The 13,242-nt window shown below is 46.1% G+C and overlaps 1 protein-coding gene across 1 annotated transcript in view; it reads right to left on the minus strand.

The window, feature by feature from the left end:
- The window catches only part of FAM222A (family with sequence similarity 222 member A), a 55,870-nt gene that overhangs the window by 15,959 nt on the left and 26,669 nt on the right, over nt 1-13,242 (minus strand). The window contains exon 2 of the mRNA XM_012469113.2: nt 10,451-10,578. Coding sequence (XP_012324536.1) covers nt 10,451-10,532 — 82 coding nt within the window. The 5' untranslated portion in view covers nt 10,533-10,578. The remainder of the gene's footprint in view (nt 1-10,450; nt 10,579-13,242) is intronic.

Consider the following 13,242-nt stretch of genomic DNA (forward strand, 5'->3'; position numbering starts at 1 on the left):
AGCAAGACCCTGTTTCAAAAAAAAAAAAAAAAAGTCCCAAACTACCACCTGTGGGCCAAATCTGGCCTGCTGCCTGCTTTTGTAAATAAAAGCTTATTGGAACACAGCTATACCCGTTCATTTATGTATGTCTGTGGTTGTATTCCTGCCAGAACGGGAGTGTTAATAAATTACTAACAGAAACTATATGGCCTGCAAGGCTGAAAATATCTGCTCTTTGCAGAAAATGTTTGCCAGCCTCTGCTGTCAAGGAGTGCAGTTGCGTTTGTATGTTGATCTTATATTGCTGAAGTCTTATTCTCTTGGGTTTCTTTCTTTTCTTTTTTTAGAGACAAAGTCTCAATATGTTGGCGAGGCTGATCTCTCGGACTCCTCAGTAGCTGGGACTCCAAATGTACATCACTGCAACTGGCCTCTTGGGTTTTTCTATGCAGATAATTCTACTCCTTTCTAATCCTTATACTACCTTTTAATGTACTTGCCCTAGCTTACCTGTGCTGGCCACAGCCTCTGTGCAGTGTGTGGACAAGCAGTGATTAGGATCTTTGTCTCCCTCTGATGTTATCAAGCCTCAAGTTTGTTTGCAGTGGATCGTGGTTGGACTCTGGTAAACGAAGGAGGTTGACTTTCTTCCTAGTTGGCTTGAAGCTTATTTTTTAGTTGTTAAATCATAAACAGGGATGAGATCTATCTAGCCCTTCATCTCCGAGCCTCTGTCCTCTCACAGGCTGGGCACCCGCGGCAGGGGCGGCCCCAGACCTTCCTTCCATCCCTCAGGCTGCACTCAGCAACAGCTACATAACTGAATCTGCTATGTGGCCCTAGATTTATTTTTAATTTCATTGAAATTTTAAATTGCTTTGTTTCTTCCGTCTTTTATTAGCATCAGTGGAAGCAGTGGCACCTGCGGGAATGCCTGTGGGCAGCAGTTCACTTGGGCAGTAGCTCCAGCCTGTCGGTGTCCCGGGGGTCTGTAGGGCAGGGGTGGAGTGGGGGTGGAGTTAGGGTGGGAACTGGGGAACAGCTGCTCCCTGATCCTCTTGGGTGACAAGCCCTTCAAAGCTTCTCATCTATCATGAGCAATACGGGTTGTGGAGCATCTTGCCCCCTCATTGGTATGGATATTATGGGGGAGAGGCTCCCGCCCCAGGACAGGAGCAGGTGAGGTGTCTGGGTCAGCTGCTAGGCCCTGTAGGGTCCTCTCCTTCCATCCCTATCTCCATGTCACAGCAGAGACCGAGGCAGTCACTCGCTCATCCAAGACCACACATACACACCCTTCAGGGCACAGCCTGTATTTGACCCCTAGACAGTCCCAAAGCCTGTGCCCTAGGGGTTCATGGGGATGGGGCAGGGTGGGCATGCTACCCTTGGCTGCAGAGTAGCAGCCTGGGGCACAGAGAGGCCACATCATATACCTAAGGTCCAGCTGAGGAGGGTGGGTGCTCATGTCTGCCTCCTGAGTCAGCTGCCTCAGCTCTACCTCCTTGAGCCCCTTGGACAGGGACAAGGCCCAGTCCCTGAGTGCCCCCAGACCACCAGCCCTCATAGTGCCTCTCTGGGGCTTCTGCACAGCCTGTATCTTCAGCAGTGTGTGACTCAAAGTTTGCATATTAACACCATGATGGGAAAGTTGAAGATATATTAGTGGGGAAGGGTCTGAGCAGTGGAGACCCACAGGCTGCTGGCCCAGGGGTAGGCAGGTTCCTTTGTTTTTCTGCAGGTCATTTTCCCAGTCACCTAGTATAGGCCCCTGCCGCCCAAACTCCTGGACTCACAGTTCATTGCAACCCACCTCCTCTGGCCCATCTGACCTTGGATCCCAGAGAAGTGAACTGTGGTTATTTCTGGTTCCCTGGCCATTTCTCAGCCTACAGCCAGACCTCACCACAAGCTACTCTGATCCCTGTTTTACAGAAAAAGGGAGATAGGGGTTTCAGACTGGACCACCTCATCCCCCTCAACCAAGCTTTCAACGTTATCACAGACGGCCAGAGCTGGGTGGTTTCTGAGGTCCACCTCAACTAAGCCCTTGTTTTACAGAGGGAGGAGAACAGGAGCCCTGAGAGGCTGAACCACTCATCCAGGGTCATCATGTTGCCCACAGCCTGGTTGAGACCTTTCTCCCTTGGCTGAAAACACAGCATGGCCCCAGGTCTAGTCACAAGCCCTTTCCTGCCTTGGTTCTGCCCAGGGGCGACAGGGACAAGAATAGAGATCTGGGCCCTATCACCTAAGAACCACGCCTAGAAGGAAAGGGCAGGAGCCTCCCTGACCTAGTGTCCAGGCGCTGACTGGCAACAGCAGGGCACCCAATTCAATTTTCTGCTTATCTCCCTTCCTGCCTTCCTGTTTCCTGTGCTCTTCAATTACAGGCAGAGTCACTGTCTTTTCCAATACGTGCAGAGATGTCAAAGGATCTGAATGGGCGGGGGAAGCAGGATATCCTTGGTGACCATCCACGCTCTCATGTTCTGGCCTGGGAGCAGGAAGGAAGGGCCAGCCCAAGTCATCAGGACCAGCCCCTTCTCTAGCCATCTGGTAGCAGAGGGCAGGGAGTCCTCACAGCTGGACAGTAGCAATCAAAGATTAAAATGCACAGACCCGCCGGGTGCGGGGGCTCACGCCTGTAGTCCCAGCACTTTGGAAGGCTGAGGCGGGCAGATGATGAGGTCAGGAGATCGAGACCATCCTTGCTAATACCGTGAAACCCCATCTCTAATAAAAATACAAAAAATTAGCCGGGCATGGTAGCATGCACCTGTAGTCCCAGCTGCTTGGGAAGCTGAGGCAGGAGAATCACTTGAACCAGGGAGTTGGAGGTTGCAGTGAGCCCGGATTGTGCCACTGCACTACAGCCTGGGCGACAGAGTGAGACTCCATCTCAAAAAAAATGCACAGACCCTTGAGACAATGAGTCCAGCCTGGAAGAATTTTTTTTTTTTTCACAGATGTACATGTACAAAGATGTTCATTACAGGGCTGTTTAGAATAGTGAGAGACTAGAAACAACCTAAATGTCCATCAGGCAAGGGCTGGTTAAATGTTACCATTTTTTATCCCTGCAGTGGAATACACTGTAGCTGCTAAATCACTAAACAAAAACGAATAGGCTACCAAGAGCAGCAGAGATCAAGTAGGGCTAAGAAGCAGAAAAAGGCCAGGCGCCGTGGCTCATGCCTGTAATCCCACCACTTTGGGAGGCAGAGGCAGGTGGGTCATGAGGTCAGGAGATCGAGACCATCCTGACCATGGTGAAACCCTGTTTCTACTAATGTACAAAAAATTAGCTGGGCATAGTGGTGTGCACCTGCAGTCTCAGCTACTCAGGAGGCTGAGGCAGGAGAATCGCTTGAACCCAGGAGACAGGTTGCAGTGAGCTGAGATTGTGCTCCTGCACTCCAGCCTGGTGACAGAGCAAGACTGTCTCAAAAAAATATAAATAAATAAAAGTAAAAGAATTAGAAAAAAGGGCCATACGTGCAGATTTGAAAGTCAGCAGCAAACATGTCCCAAAAGTGAGGGGCACACCCTGAGGACAAAATCTAAACCCCTTATTTGAAGCAGTGAAAGTAGGGGTTTGTCAGCTCAGGACATGTCCCTGGCTTTTCTCCAACCTGAACCTCTTGCCAATGGACTGGGAAAAACTAATTTCCTCCTAAGTAATCTAAATCGAACCAGCATAGGACCTAATAAAAAATACACTAACAAATGAAAGCAAGACAAAGCGTTAAGTAAATTCATGGTTGGCCAAAACACCTCCCAGCAGAAGGATATAGTCACAGAAGAGACGAAAATCATAGACAAGTATTTCATCAAGAAGGAAAAAACTTAGTAAGCAGTTGTTTCTATAAAGGAGAAGGAAAAAAAAAAGCTTACTGCCCAAGTCAAGGGGGCAATAGAATGAGCACAGGAGAAAAAAGAAGGGGCAGAAAACACAGGGAAAAAAGTGAGCAATATGAAATGCGTCAGAAAGGTCTAATCAGAAAAAGGTACATAGGGAAAATAGGTGAAAGAAAGCCAATATATGCTTAACTGGAGTCCCCAAGGAAGGAAACTAAAATCCCAGCCTTGGATCTGCATGCTGAGAGGGCACAGTACTGTGTTCCAGGGAAAACAGACTCTGTACGATCAACTCCCAAACACATCCTCATCAAGTAACTGGACATGAAAGATATGGAAAGATCAAAATCAAATAGAAGGGGGGAAAATCAGGCTTCAGTTTCTCCATGGCAACATGCAATATCAGAAGACAGTAGAACAAAGCCTACAAAATCCTCAAAGAGACAAAGTGAACCAGGAACTTTTTTATTTTAACCCATTCAAGTAGAAAGGCAACAGAGAGATGTTCTGCATGTGCAGAAACTCCAGGAGTACTGTTCACAGGAGGCCTTCAGGAAAATACTAGAGGGCCAACGTCAGACAATGAGTAAATCAATGCAAAAGATGTGGTAGTGAGCACTATTCTTATTAAAGAAACAAATGTGGGGATCATGGTGACATACCAGGTGCTATATTATAAGCCCGGAGATTACAGCAATAGCATCGCTAATAACAGATGAGAACGGAAGGAGGAAAGAAGGGGACAGGATTATAAGTAGACTGATAGCCTAGTCTTTATGTCGAACTCCTGGCTTCAAGTGATCCTCCCACCTTGGCCTCCCAAAGTGCTGGGATTGCAGGCATGAACCACTGCACCCGGCTGGATAGTCTCATCTTTAATAGCTGGAATAAAACGATACCATTTAAAACTGATGTTAGATAATACAGGTATGAAAATACGAAGTGAACTCTAAGAAAATGTTGTGGAAAGAAAAAGAAAATCTGCCAGTTTCATGATTTTATTCCTCATAGGGAAAATAATAGATACTATTCTAAAGGAATAGTTATACCACTAGAACAAAACCACCAACCTTCGTTATGATTAGTAGGTACGCAAAACAAAGCAGAGAACACAAATCACACAGTGAAAGACTTTTTACAGCAATTTAAATAAAACACAAATGACTGAACTAAAACCAGACATCTGTCATATCAATAAATGTAAATGGGCTAAACTCTCCTATTAAAAGAAAAAAAGGGCATTCAGACTGGATCACAAAGCTTAATCCAACTCTAGAGTATATGAGTCACATCTAAACAAAGTAATTCAGAAAGGCTGAAATAAAAGGATTGGCAAAGGTTTTAAGAGAAACGTGAATTTAAAAGGCAGAGATTACCATTTTAATAGATAAAATTGAATCCTGGACTTTTTGGCCTGGATTCAATTTTATCTCTTAGGATATAATTCACTATGAAGATTTAAGATTATTAATATCTATGCATTAAATAACATTGCATCGCCATTCAAAAGCCAAAGATACAGGTGCTACAAGAAGCCATAGACAGGAAGATGCTAGCAGCAGGTGTCTGATTCCTTTCTCCATCCATGACAGGAAAGTAAGACTATAGAAAACCTAAAAGTCTAATTAATGGGAGATAAAATTGGTATATACCAAACTGAATGCTGAAAGCAAAATGAACACCTTTTTAAGTTCCCATTAAAAAATCCACAAAGCTCACAACAATTACCATAGGTTATATCATAAAGAAAGCTTCAACAAATTCCTAAAAAGTAGAAATGACAGACAAGATTCTCTGATCATAAAAAACACTACCACCACCCTAGAAGTAAAACACAAAAGCACCCACTATTTGAATGGATGGGTGGGACTCAAATGAATATTAGGTTAAAATTTAAAATATCTAGAAAATAATAATAATGAAAATACTACATATAGCTCAGCAGTGCTCAGAGACTTTGTAGCCTGAATTTTTCCTTTAAAAAAAAAAAGTAATGTAAAAATGTAACTCTCTAAGGGGAAAAAACCTAAAAGCTGAAGGAAGGTTTTAATAAAGATAAAAGCATAAATTAATGAGTTAGAAACCAGAAAAGAGTAATTACTAATAAATAAATCCTAAAGATGAATCTCTGGGGAAAGGGGATAGATAGTATCATTAAGCTAACTAACCTAATGAAGAAAAACAGGAAAAAGAGCACAAAATAGGCAATATAAGAAATAAGGCTGAACTCACCACTTAAGAGTTGTAAAAATTATTTAGTTCAACCTAATGCAAATCAATCTGAAGACCTGGATAAAATGAATACTTTTCTAGAGAAAAATAATTTACTAAAGTCACCCAAAAAGCAGAACAATTAAACCAATTATTAGAGAAGAAACAGCATTATCAAAGCACTACCCACTCACCCCAAATAACTGCACTAGCCCAAACAGTTTCATGGAGAATCACCAAACTTTTAAGAACAGATAATTCTATGTCTATTTAAACTATTCAGGCAAAGAGAAAGAAGGAAAGCCTCGATTTTCTTCATGATGTGAGTATAACATAGCAAAACCCAATCAAAATTGTTCCAAAAAAAGAAAACCAAAGAACAATCTCTTTGATGAGACTGAGGTAAAAATCCTAAATAACAAATCCAACCCAGAAGTATATTATAAAGAAATATTCACCGTGACCAACTGGGGCTGGAATGCAAGGATAGTTCAATATTAAGAAATCTATTATTATTCATGTTAATTCACTGATGGGAAAAATGTGATGATAAATGCTGAAAAATCTTTTGGCAAAGTTCAACTTCCATTCTTGATTTTTAAAATCCTCGACAAAACAGGAATAGATGGAGACTTATTTAACCTGCTAAACTATCTGCCCCAAAGCCAGCATTTGCTTCATGGGGAAATCTAGAAGCTACAAAGCAAGAATGTTTATTGCCACTATTATTTTTTCATTGTTCCAGGAATAGTAGCCAACTATTAAATAAAACAAATTAAGGTATAAAACAAAGCAGGGTGTAAATTTATTATCTGTAAATCATACAATAGAATAACTGAAAAATCCAAATGGCTAAACTGAAAAACTGTTATGCACAATAAAAGAATTCAGTAAGGTGGCAGAAGTTAACAGCCTTCATATAACCAACCTTCATTTATGGAAGAAAAGAATAACTAAAAAAGCTAAACTATCCAGAAATAAACTTAACCAACCAAGGTTCAAGATTTCAACAAGGCCAATATTAAAAAATTCCTGAGAGACATGAAACAGAAATGTATCATATTTTGGTGGGAAAGGCAGCATCATAAAAGTATCATTTCTTCCTAAATTCATCTGTAAATGTAATGCAATACCAGTAAAAACACAAACAGGATTTTTATTTTGACCTAGATAAATTGATTCTATAGTTCAGACAGGAAAATATATAAAAGAGCCAAGGAAATTTGGGTGGAGAGGGGAGAACAAGGAGCAACAAATATCAAAATGTACTACAGGTCCTGGGCGCGGTGGCTCATGCCTGTAATCCCACCACTTTGGGAGGCTACGGCAGGTGGATCACCTGAAGTCAGGAGATCAAGACCAGCCTGGCCAACATGGTGAAACCCCGTCTCCACTAAAAAATACAAAAATAGCAGGGCATGGTGGCATGTGCCTGTAATCCCAGCTACTCAGGAGGTTGAGGCAGGCAAATCACTTGAACCCAGGAGGTGGAGGCCGCAGTGAGCTGAGATTGCGCCATTGCACTCCAGTCTGGGCGACAGAGCAAGACTGTCTGGGAAAAGTATTATAAGTTGAGTACCCCAAGTCTAAAATCCAAAGTGTTCCCAAATCTGCAACCTTTTGAGTGCTGATGTTGCATCCAAAGGAAATGTTCATTGGAGCATTTTGGTTTTTTTGATGTGGGACCCTCGACTGGTATAATGCAAATTTTCCAAAATTCAAAACACTCTGGTCTCAAGCATTTCTGATAAGGGCTACTTAACCTGGAGAGACATATGCTGCAACACAGATGAACTTATAAACATTACGCTAAGTGAAAGAAGCCAGCCGCTAGTCCAAAATAGGGAAATCTGTAGAGAAAGGGGAGGGAGTTGATGGGGAGAGATGAGGTGACTGCTGATGGGTGTCGGTTTTCTTTTTGAGGTGATGAAAATGTTCTAAATTGACTGTGGTGACAGCTGCATAATTCTGTGAATATACTAAAAACCATGGAATTGTACACTCCAAATTGGTGAATGGTATATGAATTATACTTTAATAAGGATAACAATTTTAAACAACATAATAAATAAAACAGTATTGCACTGATACTTGAATATATTTGGTCCCATACCTCACACTTTGTCCCCAATAAACTATAGATCATATAGATATCATACTTTTTTTTTGAGACCGAGTCTTGCTCTGTCACCCAGACTGGAGTGCAGTGGCATGATCTTGGCTCACTGCAATCTCCGCTTCCCTGGGTTCAAGTGATTCTCCTCCCTCAGCCTCCCGAGCAGCTGGGATTACAGGTGTGTACCATCATGCCTGGCTAATTTTTGTGTTTTTTAGTACAGACCGGGTTTCGCCATGTTGGCTAGGGTGGTCTTGAACTCCTCACTTCAGGTGATCCACCTGTCTCTGCCTCCCAAAGTGCTAGGATTACAGGTGTGAGTCACTGTGCCTGGCCTCATACATTTTTTAAAAACCATCAAAGATCTGTAAGAAACCTGGGGCAATTAAAAAATAATAATCTTAGCCTGAGGAAGGACTTTCTAAGTATGATGCAAAATCCAAAGGCCATAAAAGGAAACACTTATAAATCTCACTTCCCAAAGAAAATTCCTCCATGGCAGAATCGAAAACAAAAACCAATTTGGGAAAAACATCTGCAATTCATACCACAGACAGAGGTCTGATTCCATCATATACAAATAGCTTCTACAAATCAATAAAGACAAAAACAACCACCCAATTAAAAGAAAAGGAGCCAAGGAGATAAGTGATTAGTCAAAGGAAAAACAAATAGCACAGACATGAAAAGATATTCAACCTCATTTATATAAAACTGAGTTAAAATTACACTGTAGCCAGGTGCAGTGGCTCACGCCTGTAATCCCAGCTGTTCTGGAAGCAGAGGCGGGAGGATGGCGTGAGGCCAGGGGTTTGAGACTAGCCTGGGCAACATAGCTAGACCTGGACTCCCTAAACAAAACAAACCCACACTGTGATCCTATTTTCACTGCTCAGGTGAGCAAACCCTAAAAGTGTGATATGACGCTGTGATGGTAAGGGGTGGGAAACAGATCCTCTCACACCAGAATGTGAGGTGTCCACAGATGCACCATCTAAAGATGTCTATCAGACCACAACTATCAAAATGCCAAATACACACCCCTTTGACCTGGTATTTCCACTTCCAGAAATGTCCCCTGCAGTTTTATCCACACCCTCATGACACATACAATGTTTACTGCTGCACTGCTTGTGATGGCAACAGGTCAGTTACAGTCTGAACAGAGGACTGGCCAGATAAATTATGGGTCATCCCTGCTGGGAAAAACTATGTGGCAAAAGAATGAGGATGCTCTTTAGAAGCTGACATACAGAATAGATTGCAGAGGGAAACAGTGAGGTGCAGGACACTGTGTAAAATATGCGTGTCCACACATATTTGCTGGGATGCATAAAACATCTGGAAGGACACCCAGGAATCTGACGACATGGACTCCCTTCGCAAGGGAAGCAGGTGGCTGGCCCAGAGGGAGGCTTTTGTCTGTACACCCCTTCCTTCCTCTGAGTGTTAGATAACATGAATGTGTTACCTTGTCTAAAGATAAGTAAATATTTAAAAGAAAACCTATTTTCACAGTGTAAGCATCATGCTAAACGGCAACGGATCCCAGGCTGTAGGACAGAAGCAATAGCGAGGGGTGGAGACTGCGGTGACCTGGAGATGGACATCCATTTAAAAGAGGCTGTTGTTCAGCTCTAACCATAGCTGCAGTCCAGGCACACAGGCCCGTGTTACCAGATCCTCTGTTTTTCTTTTCAAGAGATCCTAGAAATCCAGATTTTAATGCAAATCTCCATTTCTAAGTACTTTGTTAAAAAAGAAATTATAGTAGCTAAAAATAATCAGATCAGAGCATTTGGGATCCTGGTCCTAGATAGTGAGAACAGATCCCTGGTCACCAGTCCCAGTGAAAAAGCAAGACCAGAGAGAGAAGGAAACACCTAAGACCACACAGCTCACGGGCCTCAAGCAGGGATCCCATTCTATTTTTTGCTTCCATATCATCCTACTTTAATGGTGGTGAGCGAGACAGACATGGCGAGACAATGGCGGTGAAGTCACAGAGGCGGGGTTGGGTCATGGTGATGGTGGTGGTCAGAAGAGGCTGCCAGGAAGGAGGTCACGCCAGAGTTGAGAGTCTCACCCAGTGGGAGCCGGCCAGACAAAGGAGTGGGTGTCATACTGGGGAGGGAGACCAGGAAGGCAGCACAGCTGGGGCCAAGGCCTGGAGGCCTGAGAGAGCACAGACAGGGCCATGGTGGGTGGACGTCCTGTGGGGTGAATGGCGTTCTCCACCCTCGACCTGCCCTGCAAAGGCTGGGGAGGTGTCCTACTCACACTTGCGCAGTTCCAGGCTCTTGCTCGGGCAGGCCAGGTGTTGGCCCGGGGGGTTCTGGGTCCTCTGCAGACAGGCCAGCATGGCTGAGCTGGGGGTCCCCGGTGGGGCGCGCTCTGCGGCAGGGTCCCTGCAGGAGGAAGATGAGGTGTGCTGTCACCTGGGGGCTGCTCTGTGTTTGCCTCCCCCAAGGAGTCTCCCTGCAACCCCAAAGAACATCAGAGACTCTCAAAGCAGACACCCTTTCCCCTTATTCGACCGATGAGGGGACCAAGGCCCGAGGCATCAAGAGGCCCATCTGTGACCTCGTGGGAAGGGAGAGAATCCGGGCTCTTGAGTGGGGGCCACACCATGACAGGGCAGGACTGACATCAAGACATGCCCAGCCCTGCCCGACATATGGGTCACCTGCTCTGGGGCCTGCCCTGATGTTCCCAGTCCCTCCTCACTCCCTCTGTGCCCTGTAGCAGGCTGTCCTTCCAGCTGGTGGCAGGCCCCTGTAAGCAAGTCAACCTGAAGACCCCACCTGGTCATCTTGGGTGTCTACACAGGGGTGCTTGGGAAACATGAGGGTACGTGGGTGTCCCAGGTGACTGAAGTACTGGTCTGCCTCCTGCCCAGCATATCCTCACAGCCCCCACTGGAGGGGAGATGTCAGGATGGCGTCCCTGGGAGAATGAGGGATGCTCGAACCTTGATCCATGCTGCACCCTGAGCCCAGCCCCCATGGGCCACCAAGGCTGCCCTGACCTGAGATCCCTGTCGCTGCCTGACCGAGCTCCTTACCCGAATGGGAAGGACAGAGGTCTGTGCCCTGCAGGGCAGCAGCTCAGATGTGGCTGCACACAGGCCCGTGTGGTACCTTCCCCGACAGCCAGAGCCTGACATTCACACAGACACTCGTCTTCAGCTTCCCCAAACCCACTCTCCTGCAGAGAACGTTTCAGGAGGTGCAAGTACATTCCTGAGAGCCCAAAGGCCCTGAATGGCAGCAGGGTCAGGGTGGATCTGCCTGGGAGGCCCCCATAGGAGGGTGGCAGTGAGAGTTTACTTAGAGGTCCCTTCCTCCCTTCCTACTAAGGAGAAGGCAGGTCTTGGGGTGAGCTCAACCCCGGACGCCCCTGATGTCTACCACCTGGGTACCCCGTCCCCACCACCTCCCGACCTCCCCCAGTCCTGAGCAGCCAAGCTGAGTCACCTCAATCTTCATGTTGGTTTGAAAAAAGGAGAAGAAAGCAGAGGGGGGGTGTGCTGAAGGGGAAGAAAAGGAAGTTATTTAATACTAAACAGGTGTCTGGAGTCCTAAATTCTACCGTTTTCTTCTAATAATGAAGTATTCATGAGGAAAAGCCTTTTTTCACTACTTTCTTAAGATACTAATTTCACAACAAGCTCCTTGTTATGGCGCAATTATTCCAATCTTGTATTTCCCGGAGACGGTTGCAGCCTCCCGTCTGTCCTGGCCTCTCGGTAAATGAAAGACAATCGCGTAACCACCTTTCATTATGCCCTATTTTACTTTCAGCAAAGGTACCCTGAAAGAAATGATTTCCTCTGAAAGGGACTTTTATTCAGTTTCAAAACCAATTTTCTCCTATTACTGTCTCAAAAAAAAAAAAAAAAATCCAGAGAGAGAGAGAAAGAGAGAAAGTGGGGGATGGAGGGGAGGGGAGGTGATTCTCACCGCCCCCTCCCCAATCGCCAGCCTTAACACAGAGACGCAATAAAAGCTGCAGTATCCACTTCCTGGCTTTGATTTCTGGTAATTTTAAAATAGGCCATTACAATCAGGCAGAAATTATACAGTTTAAAAAGGGAATGAAGTGGGGCTTATTGCAGGGATGAAAGTCCTTGACTGTAGGAAGGCAGCGCTGCTCCTCTCCTCGGGGACTTGCGACGTGAGCAGGTGGCGGGAGCGGGCCTGACTCGGGCCCGCCATCACTAGTCGTGGACACTGGCCCTGGAGGACACGCTGTGCATGTGGACAGGCAGGGCTGGGCGTGCACACACGCCCTGGTGCACACTCACCTACGTACATAGGTGTTTGCTGCGTGGCGTGTTCCTCTGCACTTACGGGTATCCTCTCACACACAGGCAGTCCACAGGGACTCACAATCGTGTGCAACCTGGAAGGTACGAGGCCCATGGCAACCTCCCTCACACTGGCCCGCTTCCTTCTGTGCCCCCTGCTCCGGGCAGGGTCCATCTCTCATGGCTCTGACATAGTGGTGGTGGAGAGGGGGTAGCTCCGGAGAAAGCCAGCCTGAGACCTCTCCCTCCACAGATGGGAAACCCAAGCCACAGGGTCCGTGGCCTGCCAGGGCGGCCAGGCAGGGGAGTGGCTGGGTGCACTCACCCCCTCACCACTGAGCTTGGCTGCACTCAGGACAGTAACGAGGGGGGTCAGAGACTGGTGCCCTGCAGAAACCTGGGCTGGAAGCCCAGAACCTGACTCCCAGCACATGCTGTGTAACCCCAGCTGGGTTAATGACCCTCCCTGGCCTGTAACAGTGGCTCCATGACTCCTATGGGTATGCCCAGGTCGCTTTCTTCTAGAGTCCTCACCATGCCCAGTCCTATCTCCAGCCTTTTACCAGGTGCCAGGGGTCCTAGAGAAGCCCAGCCCTTCTCTAGGTGCCCCAGTGCCCCATGGGCCATACATCCTGCATGCTTTGCAGTTGAAAAAGGGCAGGCTGGGGGCTGCAATGGTTGGGGGAGGGGCAGGTCGCCTATTCCGGAGTCTTCTGGGACCCCATCAGCTGCCTTCCCAGCAGGGCTCCAGTTGTCAGAATGC

Source organism: Aotus nancymaae, unplaced genomic scaffold (assembly GCF_030222135.1).
Source record: "Aotus nancymaae isolate 86718 unplaced genomic scaffold, 86718_ANA_hifiasm-v0.15.2.pri h1tg000021l, whole genome shotgun sequence".
Taxonomy (NCBI): Eukaryota; Metazoa; Chordata; class Mammalia; order Primates; family Aotidae; genus Aotus; species Aotus nancymaae.